Here is a 24,224-nt window from a genome sequence, read left to right on the forward strand (position 1 = left end):
CATTGAAGTACACCGTAGAGCTCTGTTCCCTATCACATCCATGCACTACAACATGACAGGTTAACACTAGCATTTTTAAACGCCGAGGCACATTTGTTGTAATCGTTGCGCGTGCACTAGACACGCAAAAAAACCGTTATGGATAACTGCGTCGAGGAAAGTGTAGAACCAACGCATTTTAGCGCGGCGTATATACACCGAGCTATTTCTAGCGCACATATATAGCTAACGCTGCACTACAAATGTGTGGGATGGCACACCATAGGTTCCATGCGAGGTGTTTGTGGGCCGGCACTATTTGTTGTGCTTGCCAATGTAATTACATACATGAGACAAAATTATAGCCCCTATGATCTTTTGTGGAGTTTTAATTTAATTACTATTCATTTAATTAGTAGAATTCACTGATAATCAAAATGGAAATTGCATATGATAGCAACGATCATCACAACAAGTTTAATACGATGAGTTAACAAATGTTATCCACAGAAGAAATACTGCACTATTTCCACAAGAAAGAAGCATGGTCACGCTTGTAAGGGCAGTCATTGTCTCCATAACTGCATGGATCAAGGTCAACGTCATCATCAACCGCATAACGATCTTGAATTCCACCTAGATTATCATCTCCTTGTAACGCCAACCGCATAAGTTTTTCAGCCCGAGTGTTATCTTAAAACTGAAAATGGTTCGTAACTTGTACGAATAGTTCTCGGGATATTTCATTTTAAAAAAAATCAAATCTCTAAAAAAGAGAAAATTAATACAAACCCACTCCCGTGTCTCTCTCTCATCCCTCATCTCACATTGTTTCCCTTTGCGACAAGTGGCGATCAGAGATATTAGTTCTTGGAAATTTTCTGGCACCACAATGCACCACATTTGGCACGAAGAGATAGCCCGAACCTTCGCGAAGGTCTGAGCTGTATTTAAATTTTCTCGTAATTATCTTCTTTTCAATAATCTCTTTGATCCATAATACTCGTCGTTGAAACAAGAGAATAGACACACTAAAATATGTTTACATATATCTGATTCATCGACCAACATTATGGATGGAGGGAGTAGAAAATCTTTATCAATTTTGCAGGTTCTTTGTTCTACCACTGCCACTACTATTCTTTCTTCATCTAGGAGCAAAGTTGTGTGTTGTTGATTCTCGAGTTCCTGCCGCGGCTCCCAACCGAAGCGTCTTCGAGCAAGTTGATCCAGGATTGGAGTAAATTAGATTTTACTATCACAACCGAGGCTAGGGTAATAGATTAGTATCTCTTTTAAGCATTTTGCACATCCTTGCAACTTCTCGTCGGGAAGTGAGGGATGGTGCAAATAGTTGATTGATTATGGTTTTGTTGCTTTTCTGGTTGTTGGGCCCATTTGTTAGGGTTGACCTAGCTGGAAAACATCTGATGTGGACATAGACCCCACGAGGTCAACTCTCTCTCTCTCTCTCTCTCTCCCTATCTATCTCTCTCCCTCCCTCCCTCTCTCTCTCAGAGCCCCTTACTTCTTTATCCTGGTAGGGAAAGAAGAGGCGCGGAGGTCGGCCTAAGGGTTGTCGATGACTGTCGGCGGCGAGGCAAATGCTAATGGTGCAGCAGTCGTAGACACACATAAAATTTATCCTTCCATTCTAATTTAGTGTACATCTCAAAATACAATTGACAAACTAAAAATATATTTATTATTACTACTTTAGCCAATCTAAGATACATGGAAAGAAGCGACATCTAGAGAGAGCAAGACTGGCTTCATTTTATATGTTCTTGCTAACTAAAAGTTAGAATATATTGATTAGTATGGAACAAAATTTTAGTCTGAATGTAAATCAAACACTATTATATTGGAGTTGGGGATGGTGTGTCACTTTGACATCAAACATCAGAGAAATCACAGCCGTAGATCATCCTGCAAACAACCCCCCCCCCCCCCCCCCCCAAACATTGGACCGACGTGCACCATTCGATGGATCTGTTGGTACATCCTTTCCCCCACTCGGTAGCTGACATATAAAATCAAATCATTTCTTTCCTATATTGCATTGACGACACACCATGAAATCAGTAGTTGCCTTGTTATCGTCATATTCCCTTTCTCTTCCCACCGCGATTCGATAGTATGCGCGATTCTGGGAGCTACCCAACCGCGTCTCGATCTCTCTCCTTGCCACCCGCCTTGCTCCTATCTCCAGCGATGCCCCTGAACTACCCGCCCTTGATCCCCATTGTTTTCACGTGCGTCAGCGAAGTCCCCATCTTACTCCGCTTCTACAGTCTGGGCAGTGATGTTCGCCGGCGCCCCAGTCCTTCCCTGGCACCTGCTCACAGGCGGTGGAAAGAACGACACTTCAACGATAAGGAATGGCGGCCGCAACAACGACGTAGCCATCGGCCGAGGGAAGCGGGAATCCAGATGATGCCGGTATTCCGTGGACATTGCACCTCCCGACATGATCCTTGTCCGGTACCTTGTCAACAGCTACACCAAGCTGATCCCCTTTCTTCTCTTGGATTGAAGTTTTTCTTGTTTCATGATGATCCAAAGTTTATGTGCATGCAATTAATCAGGATGCTACAGAAGTTCTGAAAACAGTACCCTTCCCTTAAACCATCACCATTTTTACAGAAATTTTTCCAAATCTGACTGAGGCAGATTTTTCAGTGCCCTGAAGACTCGAGTTGGAGGTATGGCACCTAGACAAGACCTTATTTTTGTGACAATTGTTTTCTTGAAGAAAATTTTCTTTTATATAGTCGCCCAGCTTTTGCTGCCAATCTTGTATATTATAGGATGAAGAAACAAGGTAACCAACATGGGGTTCAGTAATAATGACTTTCAATTACTCATGTGAACTGATCATCGTCCAGGCATCAATATTTTTTTATTTGCCGATGACAAGCAATGCATCTGTTGTTTTACAGGTCAGATTATGTTGCATTATTTCCTCCCCCTGATCTCTCCTCGTATATATCATTTGGATCCTTACTTAAATTGCTCGATATTCTTATCATGCATGTAGTGATAAAAATGTCATACTATAATTTTTATCATGCAACTTCCCATCACATTCAGGCCTAAAGATTTGGTATTGCAGTCTGGGACATGGTTAGGGCGGATCCCTTTGGTAAAGGCAAGATCGATATGCAATTACTAGGTTCATCTCTGTCTGCTCCTTAGCTTCTTAGGCTCTATTAAATATTTTTTGCTGCTTAGAAAGGCAATTTATTTGAAACTACAATTTTCAGTGCTTGAAGGCCAATATGTGGACAGAGAAATATCAGGAGGACATCAAGGATTACCAGCAACCTGTGCCCACATGTGGTGGATTTTCTAGGAAATTGTGTTTTGCAGCACGACTTGCTAATTCGGCGGACAACTATTCATCGGTCGTCACCAACACCGAGCCACTGCAGCACGGCTTCCTTCTCCGGCGGCCGGCTGCTCGTTACCATCTTCTGCGACGTTCATCTATGTAGAGCAACACACATCAAAGGAGGTACAAATCATCCAAACTAATTTAAGGTTTCCCTGGGTTTGTAATTCCACCTCCCCCCCCATGTAACTCATCTGGTTGTAAAAAGGTGGAGGCGACTCTACCTTCATATATAGAAATATATATTCCTCAAAAAAAAAATCATCCAAACTAATTTAAGGTTCTGGTTGCAGTTTAACAACTGCATTTGATGTGTGTAAATCAATATATACCACCAAAATCATATGGAAAATTATTTTAAAGATCTAGGTGCAGTTTACCAGTTGTACTGCAGGTATGTTTGTTCAAGCATGGAATGAATCAATTCAGAGTGTGGATATATTATGCATGGAATAGCCAAATTACTTGTTTGCCTTATCGAAAAGGAAAATAAATAGAAAACCATTCAGTTCACTGTGATATTTGAATGAGGAAAAATGACAGAACACGGGATATACATTTCTTCAATTCTCACTTTTTTCCAAGCCTGTAATGTCATCTAAAATGCTACTGTTCATGAGAAAAAGTGTGATACCTGCCAGCATACAATAGTTTGGTCAGTCAAATTTTTACTGAACTTGCAGCAATATCATCCCATATTTTCAGACACTCCAGGTAACAAATTTACTACACTATATATACTTCCTTGAATGTTCTCAAGGCTAAGAGAAGATCAAGCATTACTGTTAGTTGAGAAATAAAACTTCAGATTTCAGATTATTATTAGAACTTAAGAAAATCTAACAACACACCTTACTTTGAGGCTTGAAATTGAACAATGTTGGCTAATTTAGGTGTAATAATGGACTACCTAATACCTATTAGATGGTAGAGTTATTTTGATGTTTAATGTTTACTCACAGCTTTACATACACCTTGTCACCAAGGAGTACAATCTGAAGATGTTTCATGATCCGAAGAAGCTTGCAAATACAGGGAAATAAGATTTGTATATGGCGGTATGTAGTTTAGACAACCTTAACTTGATATGGATTATTATTTCATTTATAAGGATCATCATCCCTATTAACTTGATATGAAAATAAGATTTCTACGGATCATCATTTGATATGGATTAGTATTTCATACATGAATAAACCAACCCTACTAGCTGCAGTCATACATGAACCAACCAACCTACTAGCATACAGAAGATCGAAATTCCTTTGCAGCTCTACTTCAGAGAGATAGGTCATTTATCAATAATTAAGAAGGTTCAACAATAAAAACTCATTTTCTCACTCAAAGCAGACTGAATGAGCAAGAAGACATCACTCGGCACTTGACTGGCAATATCAACACTGTTTCCATAGGTATCAAAGAAACTCATGTCTCGGTTTAACCCGACTTGCACATACTTTGATCTTATCACCATTTTCTTTCTTTTCCCAATCAAAATCAAGCATGCAACTGACTCATGTCTTGGTCTAACAAGACTTGCACATACTTTGAACTTAGACTAATAAACCTGACCGGAGGGAGTGAAGAGCTGGTTCTACATTGTATTTGCTATTTCTACATTGAAATTTTGATGCCAACGACATATATTGCTCATGTAGGATGGTCACGAGATCATGAAGAAAATTTTGGTACAACAAGAACAATGCATGAAAATGAAGTAGAAGACATCCCTAAAATTGTACATGATCTAAATAACTTTAATGAGTAGATATTAGTTAATAAAAGACAATTAATCAGTGTTCATTTCATATTCAAACGATGTTAAATTATTTCTTTTTATTGAAATACATTTTTAAGAGAGGTAGAATGTTGATGTTTTTAGAATGTACTTTGTGGTTATTCTTTACTACATGTGAATTTTCGATGCATTGTATTTGCATGTTACAAAAAAGAAACCGTAGCAACGCACGGACATTCAACTATGTAAATCAAACATAGGAGTAGTAGTGTCTAAAGACGGTGCCATTTGGGCCGCACGCTTTGGTTAGACGATAGTGGGCTGTGGATGCACCAATCTGGCAAGATACATGATACAGTCTCAGCATGGACTTTGAAATCCCAGACGGAGTAGGTTTCTGAAACCCACTACGGTTCCCGGAAACTGCCCACACAAATATCACACGATCCGGCTGTAGAGAAAAAAAAAAGAGCTGCCGATCCCTTTTTCAGAAGGATGGCTTCGTCGTTGTTCCTCAGGTCCGCCGCAGGCCGCGTTCTTCGGCGATCGATTCCGCAGGGCTCCTTCCCTCGGAACCCAGTCCGGTTCTTCTCCGATGGTGTTGGGAGGATCGAATCCAAGGTAATCCGCTCTTCCTTTGCTCTAATTTCTTCCGCCTCTTTTCTCTTCCCCTAGGGTATTATCGATCCACGAAATTGTTGGGAGTTGTGATCTAAAGATGTTAAAAATAGATGGTAAAGATATTTCTTAATGTACTGTATCTATTTGCTAACAATTTGCTACCTTTGTTCGTCCTAGTCGTAAAAGTGACTCAGTTTGTCTAGATACAGACTACGTTTTAGTTGTAGATGCATCGGAAAGTTGAGTCACTTATTTTGGGACGGAGGGAGTAGTATTTCTGAATTGATATGCTTATAATGGTATAATTTAAATGAAATTTTAATACTTTTTGTTGTCTACATCATTCTTGCTGAAAACAGGGCCCCGACATGGCATATGAAGAGCTTGGTGAAAACGTCCGTAAATTACAGAAAGAAACCCGCAGTTTGGCAGAACAGAAAAAACTGTAAGCAAGCAATTCCTCTTTTACTTGATTCTCTGTGGTCTTTTTATTTTGCAGTTTGGAGCATATTTTGTCATTTTAAACTTGCGTTAATTTTAAGGATGTTTAATTTATTTCTATTAGGAATGAATTTGTGTCCTTTTTTAACATGCAGTTTTGAGAAACGGGAGCAACGGCAAAGGGTAATATCGTATTTCTTAGTTCCCACCGCCGTCGCCGTCTGGATATTTGGTGCAATCAAGAAGCAGGAAAGACGTGAGAGGGTCAACGAAGCTAACCATCCATGTTGTCTTTGTACTGGTACTTCTGATAGCATCGTCTGATGTCTGTTGTGTGTCTGGGAAGTATGTTGTGCAGAGTTGAGCTTGCTCTGTGGTGTATGGGTGCAAATTGCTGAACCTTGGGAGGGCCCTCCAACCCTCTACTTCAAGCAAATGTAGCTTTCCAAAAAGCTACTCCTTTGGAGTATTTGATTTGAAAATCTAGTTCATTTCATTGGACTAGAGAGGGTTAGACGATGCCCTAAGATACAAAATTTGCACCCGAGTGTGGTGTACTAAGTTGTGGATCTATTGACACGTTAATTATGAGGTTTCTTCTGCTGTTGTTGAAGTCATATGTTCCTTCTTCTGCTCATTTCATGCAAACAGAAGTTTATTTGGAAATATGAGCAGTATGCGCTCCCATGTAGATACTCTCAGAACAATTTGTTTGGATAAGCCAAACTATGGGTGTGGGTCGGTGCGAGTGGGTGGAGAAATCAAATTCTGTTGGCGAGGGTTTTGCCTTATAGAGGCTGTCTTCTTCTTTTTTTCTGAAAGAAACAAAACACATTCTATTTATTTATATAAAAGCCTGGGAGCTGACCGGTAGTACCCGCTGTCGAGTGAGGTACTGAGTTGCACTGTTGCCGCTATTAAGTAAACCCATGCGCAACTGAAAATAGTATATCTGAATATAGCCCCTAATGCCCGTTTCGGATTCTCTAACTTGCTTAAGCCCGCTGGATCGTAATCTTCAGTGGCCGCTGCAGTCTTCAGTTGCGCAGAATCAGTTTCAAACGTTACCCTGTTGCATCCCAGTTGCACTGATGTGCTTATGGCGTAAAGCATTGCCAAAGCTTTGTGTAGTCGTGTAGAGTATCAACGATTCGCTCCATAGCTTTACCATGTTCATCTCTTAACAAATCCCCAGCCACCACTGCTGCGCGTCTTCTGGCTTTTATAACAAACTTTTTCCTTTTTCCCCCTTCCTAGTTTCAGTTTGAACCTGTCCCGTACCCCTGAATCCCAGCAGTACGCGAGACCGGTGCATCCCGGTCTGCTCGCGTCCGATGGCCTCGTGCCAGCTCCGGTAGACAAGGCAGCACCAGCGCCAGGAGCTTTGGCAGGATCTCGGCAAGGACGTCCGGGGCGAAGTCCCGGCTGGACCCTGGACGGCTGGTATTCTGGTCGGCCATGGTGGATGTCATGTCGCCGCGCTCACCTCTGCTACTACTCCGTATTTGCGTTATGCTTTGGTTAAGGACAGTGCTGGGCGTCCCCGGGGGATTTGATTCCCCAGCCCCCGGGTCCCCATCCGTCGGATCTATATTATGTACGGTTAGATTTGTATGTAGCAAAAAACCATCTCCGGCAGCAAAATAAACACCCCCGGCAGCAACTTCATGTAGCAAAAAACGGTTCGTCCATGAAATAAAAGAAAACTTCTGAGCTCACCGGAGTCTCGCCGGAGACATCGCCGGAGAGCTCGTAGCAAAAAAAGTGTGCTATTGTAGCAAAAATAGTTATCGTTGGATACATCGATGGGGAACTCGTCGGGGAACTCACCAGAGACCTCGCCGGAGACTCACCGAAGGAGACCTCGTAGCAAAAATATTTTGCAATTGTAGCAACACCGCAAAAATAAAGTAGCAAAAAAATAATTCCTATGTTGCAAATCCACGAAACATGTGGCCACAAAATCCCCAAAACACAATCCCGCACGTAGCAACACATAACACCATTGAAAGCAACCCCGACCACGGTTTGTAGCATTGCCATGTGTCATTTGTAGCATCCCACACCATCGACCAATGTAGCATCATCACCAACCTATAGTAGCACCGTCGTCAACCTAGGGTAGCACCGCCAGTATTCGTACGCAGCATCACATGAAAAAGGAAAAGAGATGGACGTCATCATCAATGAAATTAGGCTAATTGGCATCCATGGCCACCGTGCTCTTCCAGGCGGCCTTGGCGAGCGTGACCTCGTTGGGCTCCACGCCCTTAGCATGCATCCTTCTAAAGATGTCGAAGCCGCGCCGGCCTTGGGCCTCGAGGCCGTCCCCAACGACGCCCCCAAGCGGCCGGAGCGCTGGGGCGACTCGGAGACACCATGCGCAAAAATTGGATCGCGTCCACATCGGAGTTGTTGGGCCGACGGGGAGCAGCATGGCCATGTGTGGCGGAGGAGCAGTAACGCTGCGGCGCGTGGGGCAGGTCGGCGGCGGAAGTTTAAAAGAGGGAAATTTATTTTCCTAATCTTGTATGTGGATGATATTCTGCTTGCCAGCAGTGATGTTAGTCTACTGCAAGAGACAAAGAAGTTCTTGTCCTCAAATTTTGATATAAAAGATCTTGGTGAAGGGTCATATGTTTTGGGCATAAAAAAATTACCGAGACAGGAACAATGGAGTATTAGGATTATCGCAAAAGGCTTATTTAGAAAAGATTCTAAGTAAGTATAATATGCATAAGTGCAGTGCCACACTGATACGTCCAAAACGTATCTACTTTCCCGAACACTTTTGCTATTGTTTTGCCTCTAATTTGTGTATTTTGGATGCAACTAACACAGACTAATGCTGTTTTCAGCAGAACTGTTCTGGTGTCTCGTTTTTGTGCAGAAATCCAACTTTCAGGAAAATCCTCGGAATTTATGCGAAAGGTCCTATTTTTCCAGAAGACTGACGGAGCCAGAAGGGCAAGCCAGGTGGAGGCCCGAGGGCCCCACACCCTAGGGCGGCGCAGCCCAGGAGGGGGGCGCGCGGCCCCCTCGGCCGGCCTCCGACGCCCTCCTTTGGACTACTTAACGCCTTCGACCTAAAAACGCACGGGGAGAAGTCGAAGTCGCCAGAAACCTCCCAGAACGCCACCACATCGCGAAACTCCGTCTCGGGGACCAGAAGTCTCTGTTCTGGCACTCCACCGGGACGGGGAATTGGAGAAGATCATCGCCGCCATCACCACCGACGTCTCTCCATCGACCAGCAATGTTTCCCCCATCCATGTGTGAGTAATTCCCCCGCTGTAGGCTGAAGGGGATGGTAGGGATTGGATGAGATTGGTCATGTAATAGCATAAGATTGTTAGGGCATAGTGCCTAGTGTCCGTAATTGGTACTTTGATGATATTGTTGCAACTTGTTATGCTTAATGCTTGTCACTAGGGCCCGAGTGCCATGATCTCAGATCTGAACATGTTATTATTTCATCATGATATGCATTGTTTTATGATCTTACCTGCAAGTTGTATACACATGTCGCTGTCCGGAACCAAAGGCCCCGAAGTGACAGAAATCGGGACAACCGGAGGGGATGGCGGTGATGTGAGGATCACATGTGTTCACGGAGTGTTAATGCTTTTCTCTGGTGCTCTATTAAAAGGAGTACCTTAATTTCCAGTAGATTCCCTAGAGGCCCGGCTGCCACCGGCTGGTAGGACAAAAGATGTTGTGCAAGTTTCTCATTGCGAGCACGTACGACTAAATATGGAACACATGCCTATGGATTGCTTTGTACTCGGACACCGTTTTATTATTATCTGCAAATGCCCTGCTTTGATTGTTACATGAGTTTCTCTCATCCATGCAACGCCCGTCATCCATCTCTGTGCCTACAGTATTTTAATCCTGTTGTTTACTAAAATCACTACTGCTGTCTCTGTTACTTTGCTGCTGTTATTTCACTACTGCTACTGCTATAAAACTGTTACTACTGATAAACTCTTGCGAGCAAGTCTGTTTCCAGGTGCAGCTGGATTGACAACTCCGCTGTTAAGACTTTCAAGTATTTTTTGTCTCCCCTTGTGTCGAATCAATAAATTGGGTTTTACTTCCCGCGAAGACTGTTGCGATCCCCTATACTTGTGGGTCATCAAGACTATTTTCTGGCGTCGTTGCTGGGGAGCATAGCTTTATTTGGAAGTTCAATTGGATTGATATTGTTCGCCGCAAATTCTCAATCATGGGTAAATCTCGCGATCCTAAAGTCGCCATATTACCATCCACTACAAGAAAAGGTACAACTCTGAGTACCTCTGCTGCTCTTGATTCACCATCTGTGATAAGTCAACTTATTTCACCGCCGCAAGCTTCACTTGCTGGTACTTCTGCTGAATCTGAAAACTCTTATGATTCTTTAAAAGACTCAGCGTTTGGACGGTGCAGTGGGGCCCATTGTCAGTGTATGGGCTTCCATTCGGGTCTGGCCCGCTTCTGCATGGTTGCCGTGTGTTCTGTTCGGGCCTGGTTTATCTCTTCCGTCGGCGTGGGGTGGAGGTTTGTCCGACCATGTTCTTCCCTCTTCGCGTGCTAGATTTCGTTTCAATTCCGGCCGATTCTCCGCTGGTTGATCTTGCCTGCTGCGGTTCCTTTGCTCTTCTGGCATTTCCTTTTTTTGCTAATCACGCTAATCACGCTATTATTTCGGCGATCTAGGTCTGGAGGGGCTGGTTCTTTGGTGGGATCCCTTCGCCTGTTCGTTCGGCCGGCGCGGCCGGCGCGGCCGGCTGGTTTCCCTGAGGTACGTACCTTCCTTCTTCTTGAGATTTTCCTCTTTCTTTTTTGGATGATTTATGTGCGTGCTGCTATCTGTTATTTGTAATAAGATCTTTTTCCCCTCTGAGATGCTGCTACGTTTTACTACCTGAGATATGATTCGTAGAATCGTACTACCTCACGGCATCATTGAAGCGAGAAAAGGCTGATTAAGTTAGGAGTTGTACTGTAGGGCGGCACCTGTATCGATGTGGTTCCTGTATATGTTTTTCTCTGTACGAAGTTGTTGACCGGCTTAGTTGGATTTGTGTGCTGATCTGCCTGTATTTCCACCCCTAATATAATGCATGCCAGATTCATGTTTTTATTGTCCATCTGCTACATTCTAAGCTGTCCTAATACAATGCACGTGGGGTAAAGGTGTTGTGCGTTTTAGTTGATGTGCCTGAAATCGAGCCTACAGTTACGACTTGTCAGCTAATGTGTGCTTTTATGAAAATAAATATGCTACTTTTCATTCTGCTGAATTTAGGTTGCAGGCTGGTGATTATGGTTTTGTTATGCTTATCTGGAGAGGTAGGAACCTGGTTTAGCCTGCCTCGCTATGCTTACAAGCTTAGATCATTTCAGAACATACTTGCAAACGTGGGTGATAAGACTTATCTTGCAGGTGATTTATGTGCGACCGTAGCTATTATCTGTGGGACATTTTTGTCATGTTATTTGTGTAGCTGTTATTCAACTATGGTGACTTGTTTTTCTGTAATTGTAGATGTGATTGGCGTTGTGACGGGTGTTTCTTCCCTTGTGAGCATCGATGTGAAGGGACATTCTACTTCTAAATGCACTCTCTGCCTGTCGTGTTAACATGCTGCTTACTTATATGTGCTGACTATATTTTCCATGCTGCAGGGATACTGCGACAGCTGTGGGGAAGAAATGCGGAGGCCATAGATTCGGGTCGTTTGATAGAGGATAGTTCTAGAGAGCCTGTGGTTGCTTTAATGATGGGGTGCACCCATAAAAAGCAAGATTGTATGTTCGGATGCCTCTATTTTTTGTTTCTTTGAGAGTGTTGAGCTTGTGGATACCGAATTAATAATGCGTTAAATCTGTTTTCCTTATGGTTGTTATAGCTATGCTCGAGCTATCTGCTAGCTATGGATCTCAGGTTTGCATCAACATGGATATCTCGGATATTGTCACTTTGCGTGATAGGTATTGAATCTTTACTTTTCTCACATGTTGTGGTTTCTTTTGATTTTCAATTTACTAGGATCTATATGTACTTTGCTTTGTATTGTAGGGGGGTTGGTCACTGTAGCTGGTTTTTTTTTTCTTTCTCAACTGCGTTTTTTGTTGTTTTTGGTGGATGTTGAGGAGGGGCTTCGTAGAAGTGATCTGTGTCCTGGTGTTTTGCTTTTGGGTAATGTGCCCTGTAGACCGCATCTGATAAATCCTGTAGTGTGTTCTGTTTTATGGCTCGCTCTTTTAGATGCGGTTAAAAGAGGTGTATATATATCAGATATGTGGAGACAGGAATAAGATCTATGTTGCGAGGATTAACTTCATAAATTAGAAATTGAACTTTGGGCCACTTAGCGAGTCTGTGGGAGCTGTGGCTATTTTTTAGGTAGGTTCTCTATTTTTTGAGGAATATTGCTTCTTGGTGACGGGCAGTTCTGATTATCTATATTACTTGCTTGATATTACCTGTTAGTGGATGCTGGTATGATATTTATTGACATTTTGATGCTTACAATTTTTTTTGGTAAGCCATCGTGATCTGATTGGTAATAAGGGTTGTTAAATGTGTGTGCAGTTGGTAAATCCATAAGGTCGTGGAAAAGTTTAGGCTATGTTTCCTTAGCAGAGATACAGTATGCCATATATGGGTTGTTTGTAGTAGGGCGTTATATTATTGTCTATGAAAGAAGTTAGGAAATGCATATATAGTTGGGTCATAGTTAGATTTGGAGAATCGTTTAGGTGCTGCAAATATTTTGAACAAATGAGAGTGTGTTTTACCAGTTTGTTTAATTCATATGTTAGTGGCGTTATGTTTCATAGTTAGTAAGGCTTATTGTGAGAGTAGGATGTTTGGTGTGTTGTCGAAAAAATTAAGTGAATAGAGTGTGATAAAGTTAGTCCTTGGTGGTTGCTTAGAAAGAAGGATGTGAGCCGCAGTTAGTAGAGAATGTTTATTAGTGGCTAGGGTTTTCTGCATTAAACTACATTTTATACTGTTACCATATTCGTTTTGTGTTGTCTGTTTTACGTTTCTTACGAGAATTACTCTTGGTTTCTTTAAAGAGGCACTGGCGTGCACGAGAAGGTTACTATTCTGTGTTTTTTGAGTGGTGTTCCTATAATACAAGATCATCAGATTTTTTTATTTGCAGTTTTTAGTTCGTTACTCTTCTGTTGTCGGTTTGTCATATGCAGGCTGGTAGGATCTCATTATCCAATTGAGCTTATTATGGAAAGGGGTCGGCGATATGAGTGTGACGAGATTCAGGTCGTCACCGTGCCAGAGATGTCTGCTATGAACCCGCATGTTGCATCGGTATGCAGTTTGTGATCCCGAGTTTCCTCAGTTATGTGCGTTGGGATGTTGATGCCATGTCATTTCTGCAGGGCAAGAGATTTTGGAGCAAGGATTGTGATTGATGGTGTCCAGCCTAACAAAGGATGGTGGTTCTTGTCATGTGATGATTGTAATTGTAAGGCGTATGAGGAAGGATCTGTCTATAGGTGTAGGAGAGAAAGGTGTTCTTGCAAGAGTGCAAGCCCAAGGTCAGTGTCCATTGTGACGGATCCATTTCTGTCGCTTCTTTTCGCATGGTATTTTTGATAAAGTTGGTATCATTTTTGGTGTTGTTTTATAGGTTTTGTGTTCCCTGTGGTGGCGTCTGGAGACGGGGTTTCGGTAGAGATGGTTTTCTTTGGTGATGTGGCGCGGGATTTAGTTGGCAGACCTGCTGAAGTCCTGGTTGCTGAGAACTGCTCACTGATTTCTAATGTGCCTGCAGAAATAGCTTCTTTAACGGGGAGAAGCTATGTTGTTGATGTCAGTGTGTCTCGGTATTCTTTTCGTACTGAAGATATCAGGTTCCAGGTTCTTAAGTTCTATCCTCTGGGTAGTTCTGTGTTCGTTGGGCTGGAAGCTTCGCTCATAGCTGCTAGAAAAGAACCTCAACAACTGGGTGATTCCGGTCAAAGTTCTCCCTGCCACAAAATAGGTTCTATTGCAATCTTGCTTTTCTTAAGTTAATTAGTTTGAGTTTAGTTTCTGATGGATTTGTGCTTACCTGATGTTGATTCTGAAGGTTCTGGAAATGTCGGGACTCGGGCGATGTCCGGTGCTTCTGAAGCAGTTGTCTGTGCTTCCGCTGATGATACACTCTTGCGTACTCCGCAACCTCCAGCTACCGTGGTCTGTGTTTATATGATGGATCTGTTGTTGATTTAGTCTGCTAGCTGATGTCGCTGATTTTTTTTATCTGCCTGCAGGAAACTCCATCCGAGAAGCATCCGGTTGACATTGAGCAGTGTGAGGATTTGGGTGGTGGTGATTCAGGTTTTCCTCTGGGAAATGCTTCTGAGAAGAAGTGTGTATAACGAAGGGCTATACAAGGCTAAGCCTGATTCAGACAAGATGATAGCCTGGTTCAAATATGATTTGCCAGCTAGAGAAAACCCCTTTGGGTTTAAGATTAGGAAAACCTATGGGGGGGGGGGCTGATGGTCGGAGACAGATGCTTGGGAAAGTCTGGGTAAAGCGCTAATCCAGGAAATCATGCTGGAAACAGGGTACAATGTAGATGATGTAAACTACGTTTTGCAATGTGGCTTGTAGCCAGTTTGCTGAGTTGCATCGCATTGCTGGAGGCGCGACTCTGATGGCACATTGTGCTCGAGAAAGAGATCGCGAGGCCATCGAGTCACTGAATCAGGCACTCCACCGGGACGGGGAATTGGAGGAGATCATCGCCGCCATCACCACCGACGTCTCTCCATCGACCAGCAATGTTTCCCCCATCCATGTGTGAGTAATTCCCCCGCTGTAGGCTGAAGGGGATGGTAGGGATTGGATGAGATTGGTCATGTAATAGCATAAGATTGTTAGGGCATAGTGCCTAGTGTCCGTAATTGGTACTTTGATGATATTGTTGCAACTTGTTATGCTTAATGCTTGTCACTAGGGCCCGAGTGCCATGATCTCAGATCTGAACATGTTATTATTTCATCATGATATGCATTGTTTTATGATCTTACCTGCAAGTTGTATACACATGTCGCTGTCCGGAACCAAAGGCCCCGAAGTGACAGAAATCGGGACAACCGAAGGGGATGGCGGTGATGTGAGGATCACATGTGTTCATGGAGTGTTAATGCTTTTCTCTGGTGCTCTATTAAAAGGAGTACCTTAATTTCCAGTAGATTCCCTAGAGGCCCGGCTGCCACCGGCTGGTAGGACAAAAGATGTTGTGCAAGTTTCTCATTGCGAGCACGTACGACTAAATATGGAACACATGCCTATGGATTGCTTTGTACTCGGACACCGTTTTATTATTATCTGCAAATGCCCTGCTTTGATTGTTACATGAGTTTCTCTCATCCATGCAACGCCCGTCATCCATCTCTGTGCCTACAGTATTTTAATCCTGTTGTTTACTAAAATCACTACTGCTGTCTCTGTTACTTTGCTGCTGTTATTTCACTACTGCTACTGCTATAAAACTGTTACTACTGATAAACTCTTGCGAGCAAGTCTGTTTCCAGGTGCAGCTGGATTGACAATTCCGCTGTTAAGACTTTCAAGTATTTTTTGTCTCCCCTTGTGTCGAATCAATAAATTGGGTTTTACTTCCCGCGAAGACTGTTGCGATCCCCTATACTTGTGGGTCATCAAGACTATTTTCTGGCGTCGTTGCTGGGGAGCATAGCTTTATTTGGAAGTTCAATTGGATTGATATTGTTCGCCGCAAATTCTCAATCATGGGTAAATCTCGCGATCCTAAAGTCGCCATATTACCATCCACTACAAGAAAAGGTACAACTCTGAGTACCTCTGCTGCTCTTGATTCACCATCTGTGATAAGTCAACTTATTTCACCGCCGCAAGCTTCACTTGCTGGTACTTCTGCTGAATCTGAAAACTCTTATGATTCTTTAAAAAGACTCAGCGTTTGGACGGTGCAGTGGGGCCCATTGTCAGTGTATGGGCTTCCATTCGGGTCTGGCCCGCTTCTGCATGGTTGCCGTGTGTTCTGTTCGGGCCTGGTTTATCTCTTCCGTCGGCGTGGGGTGGAGGTTTGACCGACCATGTTCTTCCCTCTTCGCGTGCTAGATTTCGTTTCAATTCCGACCGATTCTCCGCTGGTTGATCTTGCCTGCTGCGGTTCCTTTGCTCTTCTGGCGTTTCCTTTTTTTGCTAATCACGCTAATCACGCTATTATTTCGGCGATCTAGGTCTGGAGGGGCTGGTTCTTTGGTGGGATCCCTTCGCCTGTTCGTTCGGCCGGCGCGGCCGGCGCGGCCGGCTGGTTTCCCTGAGGTACGTACCTTCCTTCTTCTTGAGATTTTCCTCTTTCTTTTTTGGATGATTTATGTGCGTGCTGCTATCTGTTATTTGTAATAAGATCTTTTTCCCCTCTGAGATGCTGCTACGTTTTACTACCTGAGATATGATTCGTAGAATCGTACTACCTCACGGCATCATTGAAGCGAGAAAAGGCTGATTAAGTTAGGAGTTGTACTGTAGGGCGGCACCTGTATCGATGTGGTTCCTGTATATGTTTTTCTCTGTACGAAGTTGTTGACCGGCTTAGTTGGATTTGTGTGCTGATCTGCCTGTATTTCCACCCCTAATATAATGCATGCCAGATTCATGTTTTTATTGTCCATCTGCTACATTCTAAGCTGTCCTAATACAATGCACGTGGGGTAAAGGTGTTGTGCGTTTTAGTTGATGTGCCTGAAATCGAGCCTACAGTTACGACTTGTCAGCTAATGTGTGCTTTTATGAAAATAAATATGCTACTTTTCATTCTGCTGAATTTAGGTTGCAGGCTGGTGATTATGGTTTTGTTATGCTTATCTGGAGAGGTAGGAACCTGGTTTAGCCTGCCTCGCTATGCTTACAAGCTTAGATCATTTCAGAACATACTTGCAAACGTGGGTGATAAGACTTATCTTGCAGGTGATTTATGTGCGACCGTAGCTATTATCTGTGGGACATTTTTGTCATGTTATTTGTGTAGCTGTTATTCAACTATGGTGACTTGTTTTTCTGTAATTGTAGATGTGATTGGCGTTGTGACGGGTGTTTCTTCCCTTGTGAGCATCGATGTGAAGGGACATTCTACTTCTAAGTGCACTCTCTGCCTGTCGTGTTAACATGCTGCTTACTTATATGTGCCGACTATATTTTCCATGCTGCAGGGATACTGCGACAGCTGTGGGGAAGAAATGCGGAGGCCATAGATTCGGGTCGTTTGATAGAGGATAGTTCTAGAGAGCCTGTGGTTGCTTTAATGATGGGGTGCACCCATAAAAAGCAAGATTGTATGTTCGGATGCCTCTGTTTTTTGTTTCTTTGAGAGTGTTGAGCTTGTGGATACCGAATTAATAATGCGTTAAATCTGTTTTCCTTATGGTTGTTATAGCTATGCTCGAGCTATCTGCTAGCTATGGATCTCAGGTTTGCATCAACATGGATATCTCGGATATTGTCACTTTGCGTGATAGGTATTGAATCTTTACTTTTCTCACATGTTGTGGTTTCTTTTGATTTTCAATTTACTAGGATCTATATGTTCTTTGCTTTGTATTGTAGGGGGGTTGGTCACTGTAGCTGGTTTTTTTTTTTCTTTCTCAACTGCGTTTTTTGTTGTTTTTGGTGGATGTTGAGGAGGGGCTTCGTAGAAGTGATCTGTGTCCTGGTGTTTTGCTTTTGGGTAATGTGCCCTGTAGACCGCATCTGATAAATCCTGTAGTGTGTTCTGTTTTATGGCTCGCTCTTTTAGATGCGGTTAAAAGAGGTGTATATATATCAGATATGTGGAGACAGGAATAAGATCTATGTTGCGAGGATTAACTTCATAAATTAGAAATTGAACTTTGGGCCACTTAGCGAGTCTGTGGGAGCTGTGGCTATTTTTTAGGTAGGTTCTCTATTTTTTGAGGAATATTGCTTCTTGGTGACGGGCAGTTCTGATTATCTATATTACTTGCTTGATATTACCTGTTAGTGGATGCTGGTATGATATTTATTGACATTTTGATGCTTACAATTTTTTTTGGTAAGCCATCGTGATCTGATTGGTAATAAGGGTTGTTAAATGTGTGTGCAGTTGGTAAATCCATAAGGTCGTGGAAAAGTTTAGGCTATGTTTCCTTAGCAGAGATACAGTATGCCATATATGGGTTGTTTGTAGTAGGGCGTTATATTATTGTCTATGAAAGAAGTTAGGAAATGCATATATAGTTGGGTCATAGTTAGATTTGGAGAATCGTTTAGGTGCTGCAAATATTTTGAACAAATGAGAGTGTGTTTTACCAGTTTGTTTAATTCATATGTTAGTGGCGTTATGTTTCATAGTTAGTAAGGCTTATTGTGAGAGTAGGATGTTTGGTGTGTTGTCGAAAAAATTAAGTGAATAGAGTGTGATAAAGTTAGTCCTTGGTGGTTGCTTAGAAAGAAGGATGTGAGCCGCAGTTAGTAGAGAATGTTTATTAGTGGCTAGGGTTTTCTGCATTAAACTACATTTTATACTGTTACCATATTCATTTTGTGTTGTCTGTTTTACGTTTCTTACGAGAATTACTCTTGGTTTCTTTAAAGAGGCACTGGCGTGCACGAGAAGGTTACTATTCTGTGTTTTTTGAGTGGTGTTCCTATAATACAAGATCATCAGATTTTTTTATTTGCAGTTTTTAGTTCGTTACTCTTCTGTTGTCGGTTTGTCATATGCAGGCTGGTAGGATCTCATTATCCAATTGAGCTTATTATGGAAAGGGGTCGGCGATATGAGTGTGACGAGATTCAGGTCGTCACCGTGCCAGAGATGTCTGCTATGAACCCGCATGTTGCATCGGTATGCAGTTTGTGATCCCGAGTTTCCTCAGTTATGTGCGTTGGGATGTTGATGCCATGTCATTTCTGCAGGGCAAGAGATTTTGGAGCAAGGATTGTGATTGATGGTGTCCAGCCTAACAAAGGATGGTGGTTCTTGTCATGTGATGATTGTAATTGTAAGGCGTATGAGGAAGGATCTGTCTATAGGTGTAGGAGAGAAAGGTGTTCTTGCAAGAGTGCAAGCCCAAGGTCAGTGTCCATTGTGACGGATCCATTTCTGTCGCTTCTTTTCGCATGGTATTTTTGATAAAGTTGGCATCATTTTTGGTGTTGTTTTATAGGTTTTGTGTTCCCTGTGGTGTGATACGTCCAAAACGTATCTACTTTCCCGAACACTTTTGCTATTGTTTTGCCTCTAATTTGTGTGTTTTGGATGCAACTAACACGGACTAACGCTGTTTTCAGCAGAACTGCTCTGGTGTCTCGTTTTTGTGCAGAAATCCAACTTTCGGGAAAAACCTCGGAATTTATGCAGAAGGCACTATTTTCCCAGGAAACTAACGGAGCCAGAAGGGCAATTGAAGTGGAGGCCCGAGGGCCCCACACCATAGGGCGGCGCGGCCCAGGGGGGGCCGCGCGGCCCTGTGGTGTGGCCCCCTCGGCCGGCCTCCGACGCCCTCCTTCGGACTATTTATCGGCCTCGACCTAAAAACGCCAGGAGAGAAGTCGAAGTCGCCAGAAACCCTCCAGAACGCCGCCACATCGCGAAACTCCGTAGCGGGAGCCAGAAGTCTCCGTTCTGGCACTCCGCCGGGACGGGGAATTGGAGGAGATCATCGCCGCCATCACCGCCAACGCCTCTACATCAACCAGCCATGTTTCCCCCATCCATGTGTGAGTAATTCCCCCGCTGTAGGCCGAAGGGGATGGTAGGGATTGGATGAGATTGGTCATGTAATAGCATAAGATTGTTAGGGCATAGTGCCTAGTGTCCGTAGTTGGTACTTTGATGATATTGTTGCAACTTGTTATGCTTAATGCTTGTCACTAGGGCCCGAGTACCATGATCTCAGATCTGAACATGTTATTGTTTCATCAAGATAATCATTGTTTATGGTCTTACCTATAAGTTGTATACACATGTCGCTGTCCGGAACCGATGGCCCCGAAGTGACAGAAATCGGGACAACCGGAGGGAATGGTAGCGATGTGAGGATCACATGTGTTCACGGAGTGTTAATGCTTTGCTCCGGTACTCTATTAAAAGGAGTACCTTAATATCCAGTAGTTTCCCTTGAGGCCCGGCTGCCACCGGCTGGTAGGACAAAAGATGTTGTGCAAGTTTCTCATTGCGAGCACGCACGACTATATATGGAACACATGCCTATTGATTGCTTTATACTTGGACATCATTTTATTATTATCTGCAAATGCCCTGCTATGATTGTTACATGAGTTTCTCTCATCCATGCAACGCCCGTCATTCGTCCCCGTGCCTACAGTATTTTAATCCTGCTGTTTACTAAAATCACTACTGCTGTCTCTGTTACTCTGCTGTTATTTCACTATCAAGCTATCGTGCTATAAACACATTACTCGATAAACCCTTGCGAGCAAGTCTGTTTCCAGGTGCAACTGAATTGACAACTCCGTTGTTAAGGCTTCCAAGTGTTCTTTGTCTCCCCTTGTGTCGAATCAATAAATTGGGTTTTACTTCCCTCGAAGACTGTTGCGATCCCCTATACTTGTGGGTCATCAAGACTATTTTCTGGCGCCGTTGCCGGGGAGCATAGCTTTATTTGGAAGTTCACTTGGATTAATATTGTTCGCTGCAAATTCTCCATCATGGGTAAACCTCGCGATACTAAGATCGCCATATTACCATCCACTACAAGAAAAGGTACAATTCTGAATACCTCTGCTGCTCTTGATTCACCATCTGTGATTGATAAACTTGTTTCACCGCCACATGCTTCGCATGCGGGTACATCTGCTGAATCTGAACACTCTCATAATATTGATAATGTTTCTGCTGTGCTTGATGATAGTGGTTCATTGGGATCTTTTCTAGATGCTACAATTGCTAGGTCTAGACAAATTGAAAATACTGAAACTCCTAATGCTACTACACCTGTTAGTTCACCCGAACTTGGTTATTTTAGTGATGATCCTGAGGAAGATTATGTGGAGCTTAATGATGATTTTATTGAAAAATGCAATGCTACTACTGATGCAAGAAAAATTAAAAAGTTGCTTGCGAGAACATGCCGTTAGATATAAAGCTGTCTCCTGATCCTAAGTTTGCCACATCTCCTATAAACATTAGGGATAAAGATTATGATTTTTCTCTTGATCTATCTCATATAGCTATTGTTGAGAAAACACCCTTTTGTGGTACTGAAAAAGAAAGTGCTGTTGAACACATGACTGAGCTATCTACTCTTAGTAGCTTGTTTTACGATGATGTTAAGATGCGTACTTACTTTGTTGCTAAAATATTTCCATTCTCATTAAAGGATGACGCTAAAACTTGGTATAATAATTTGCCACCTAATTCTATTAAAAGTCCGAAAGAATTGCTTGATGTTTTCTTCCGCAAATACTTTCTGCTAGTGCTCAACATATTGCTTTGTAGAGAATTTATAATTTTAATCGGGAGATGAAGAGAAATTGCACGAGGCTTGGTCGAGATTCTGCTCTCTTATTAGAGCACGACCTTAGCATGATCTGGAAAAGCATGATTTACTTGATATATTTTATAGTGGACTAACCATTGAGTCTAGGGCATACCTGGATAGTTGTGCTGGAAGAGTTTTCATGAAAAGAACACCAGACGACGATGAAGAATTATTGGCTAAGATAAGCCGGAATCATTATGATTGGACTACGCACTGAACCGACTCCAACTCCAATATTGAAGAAGCGGGGTTTAATTAAATTGAATGATGAAGATATGAGGGAAGCCAAGAAGTCTCTCAAGGAGAAAGGTATTAAATCAAGATGTGAAGAATCTACCTCCTATTGAAGATATATGTGAGATAATTCCCCCTTCATCCATGATTGAGGTAAACTCCCTTCAACGCTTTACTAGGGAAGATATTCCGTATTCAAACCTCTGCACAATGCTTAGATGAGTTTGATAATTATATTGTTAAGCAAGAAAATTTTAATATGAGAGTAGAGAATCATTTAATGGAAAATTCTCAAGCTATTAGTGAATTGCATGATATTGTGGAGAGAACCTCCAATGATGTTAAGATGCTTGTTAAACATTTTCAAATGATTCAAACTCAAATTGATCAACTCACTAAAGTGCAAAATGACTTGTTAGGGAATAATTCTAAAGAGAAACATGCTTATGAAGTAACAACTAGAGGTGGTGTCTCTACCCAGGATCCTCTATATCCTGAAGGGCATCCCAAAAGAATTGAACAAGATTCTCAACGCATTGAACCTAGTGCTCATTCTAGGAAGAAAAAGAAGAAGAAATATAAAAATGTTGTAGAATCCTCTGAACCTGTTAATGATCCTAATAGTATTTCTATTTCTGATGCTGAAACTGAAAGTGGTAATGAACATGATAATGATAAGAATGATACTCCTGATAAAGAAGAGGTTGAAGAAGAACTTGAAAAGCATGCTAAAAATAAAAAGTACACTAAAGAAGACTTTATTGCTGAGAAACATGGTAATGAAAGAGAACCTTGGGTGCAAAAGCAAATGCCTTTTCCTGCTAAGAAACTAAAATCAAAGGAAGAAGAACACTATAATAAATTTTGTGATTGGATGAAACCTTTATTCTTGCAAATCCCTTTGACTGATGCTATTAAATTGCCTCCTTATTCAAAGTATATGAAAGATATTGTTACTAACAAAAGGAAAATCCCCAATGAGGAAATTTCCACTATGCTTGCTAATTACTCTTTCAATGGCAAAGTTCCGAAGAAGTTGGGCGACCCAGGTATACCTACTATTCCTTGTTCTATCAAGAATAATTATGTTAAAACTGCTCTATGTGACTTGGGAGCCGGTGTTAGTGTTATGCCTTTTTCTCTTTATAAGAGACTTTACTTAGATAAGTTGATACCTACTGATATATCTTTGCAAATGGCTGATAAATCTACTGCTATTCCTGTTGGTATATGTGAGAATGTTCCTGTTCAAGTTACTACTAACTGCTTAATATTAACTGATTTTGTTGTGTTGGAAATGCCTGAAGATGATAATATGTCTATTATTCTTGGGAGACCTTTTCTTAACACCGCAGGGGCTGTTATTGATTGCAATAAAGGAAAGGTTACTTTCAATGTTGATGATAGGGAGCATACCGTTTATTTTCCTAAGAAGATTGAGAAAGCGTGTGGAGTTAATACTATTTCTAATGTGAGAACTATCAAAGTGGGAACTATTGATTGTCCTATATATGAGCCTAAGGAAGAATATCAAATTCTCGTGATTGGATCCATATCAATACAATTCAAGGTAACATGATTGATTTGAGGTTTATTTCTTCTTATGCTATGTAAAATTTATTTGGTGACAAGACTTGATCAACCTTGTTAACGAATACTTTTTATATGCATAGAGGAGGTAAACAACATATCTTTCTTCCTCCACTTGCTCTAGTTGCTGTAGCATTTTTTTTTTGCAAAGTTCCTTAGTTAATTGGAGATTTCAAAATTTTCCTGGCCAGTAATAATAAACTAAATACCCAGAAATGTGCGTTTTTCAAAGTTTTCAAAAATTCACAAAAATTATACCGTTGGTCCTATTTTTCGACGAGGCACCTGGGAACACCAGAGGATGACCTGTGGGGCACCAGAGGGCGCAGGACCACAGGCCGGCGCGGCCAAGGAGGTGGCCGCGCCACCATGTGGTGTGGGCCCCCTCTGCCCCACTTTGTCATCTCTTTCGCCCAGAACAGTCTCTCTCCCGAAAAAACTCGTACCAAGTTCCTCTCACTCGCGTTTTTGCTCCAGAGCTCCGGATTTTTCGATCTCTTTGCTCAGCCCAGATTTCTGTCTGAAATTTGGCACATTTGCTCTTCGGTATGTGACTCCTCCACCCATCCAAGTAGAATTTCGTTTGGTTGAGTATATCTTGAATATTTTGCTGCTGTAGGTAACATGTTTAGTGAGCTTGCATGCTTGTTTTAAGTGGTAGAAACTAGTTTTGATGCATGATTAGTACTCTAGCAAGTTCCTATG

General features: G+C 42.3%; 2 protein-coding genes and 2 long non-coding RNA genes across 4 annotated transcripts; all 4 read left to right on the forward strand.

The window, feature by feature from the left end:
- Positions 1-5,509: 5,509 nt before the first annotated feature.
- Positions 5,510-6,786, forward strand: LOC127305760 (uncharacterized). Its single transcript, XM_051336286.2, has 3 exons — positions 5,510-5,732; positions 6,092-6,177; positions 6,329-6,786. Exons 1-3 carry the CDS (start codon positions 5,607-5,609, stop codon positions 6,495-6,497), a joined length of 381 nt encoding a protein of 126 aa, XP_051192246.1. The 5' UTR covers positions 5,510-5,606; the 3' UTR covers positions 6,498-6,786.
- A 3,917-nt stretch (positions 6,787-10,703) lies between these two features.
- LOC139832170 (uncharacterized) lies at positions 10,704-11,776 on the forward strand. The gene is made up of 4 exons (XR_011746847.1): positions 10,704-10,784; positions 10,875-10,959; positions 11,467-11,604; positions 11,707-11,776. It is a non-coding gene; the product is annotated as an uncharacterized lncRNA (long non-coding RNA).
- On the forward strand, positions 11,777-14,297 carry LOC127305756 (uncharacterized). Its single transcript, XM_071822468.1, has 6 exons — positions 11,777-11,969; positions 12,071-12,152; positions 13,380-13,500; positions 13,572-13,730; positions 13,823-14,176; positions 14,264-14,297. The coding sequence occupies exons 1-4, from the start codon at positions 11,777-11,779 to the stop codon at positions 13,602-13,604; spliced, it is 429 nt and encodes a 142-aa protein (XP_071678569.1). The 3' UTR covers positions 13,605-13,730; positions 13,823-14,176; positions 14,264-14,297.
- A 1,956-nt stretch (positions 14,298-16,253) lies between these two features.
- Positions 16,254-17,326, forward strand: LOC127305758 (uncharacterized). The gene is made up of 3 exons (XR_007854133.2): positions 16,254-16,494; positions 17,002-17,139; positions 17,242-17,326. It is a non-coding gene; the product is annotated as an uncharacterized lncRNA (long non-coding RNA).
- Positions 17,327-24,224: the final 6,898 nt, after the last annotated feature.

This window comes from Lolium perenne, chromosome 6 (assembly GCF_019359855.2).
Source record: "Lolium perenne isolate Kyuss_39 chromosome 6, Kyuss_2.0, whole genome shotgun sequence".
Lineage (NCBI taxonomy): Eukaryota > Viridiplantae > Streptophyta > Magnoliopsida > Poales > Poaceae > Lolium > Lolium perenne.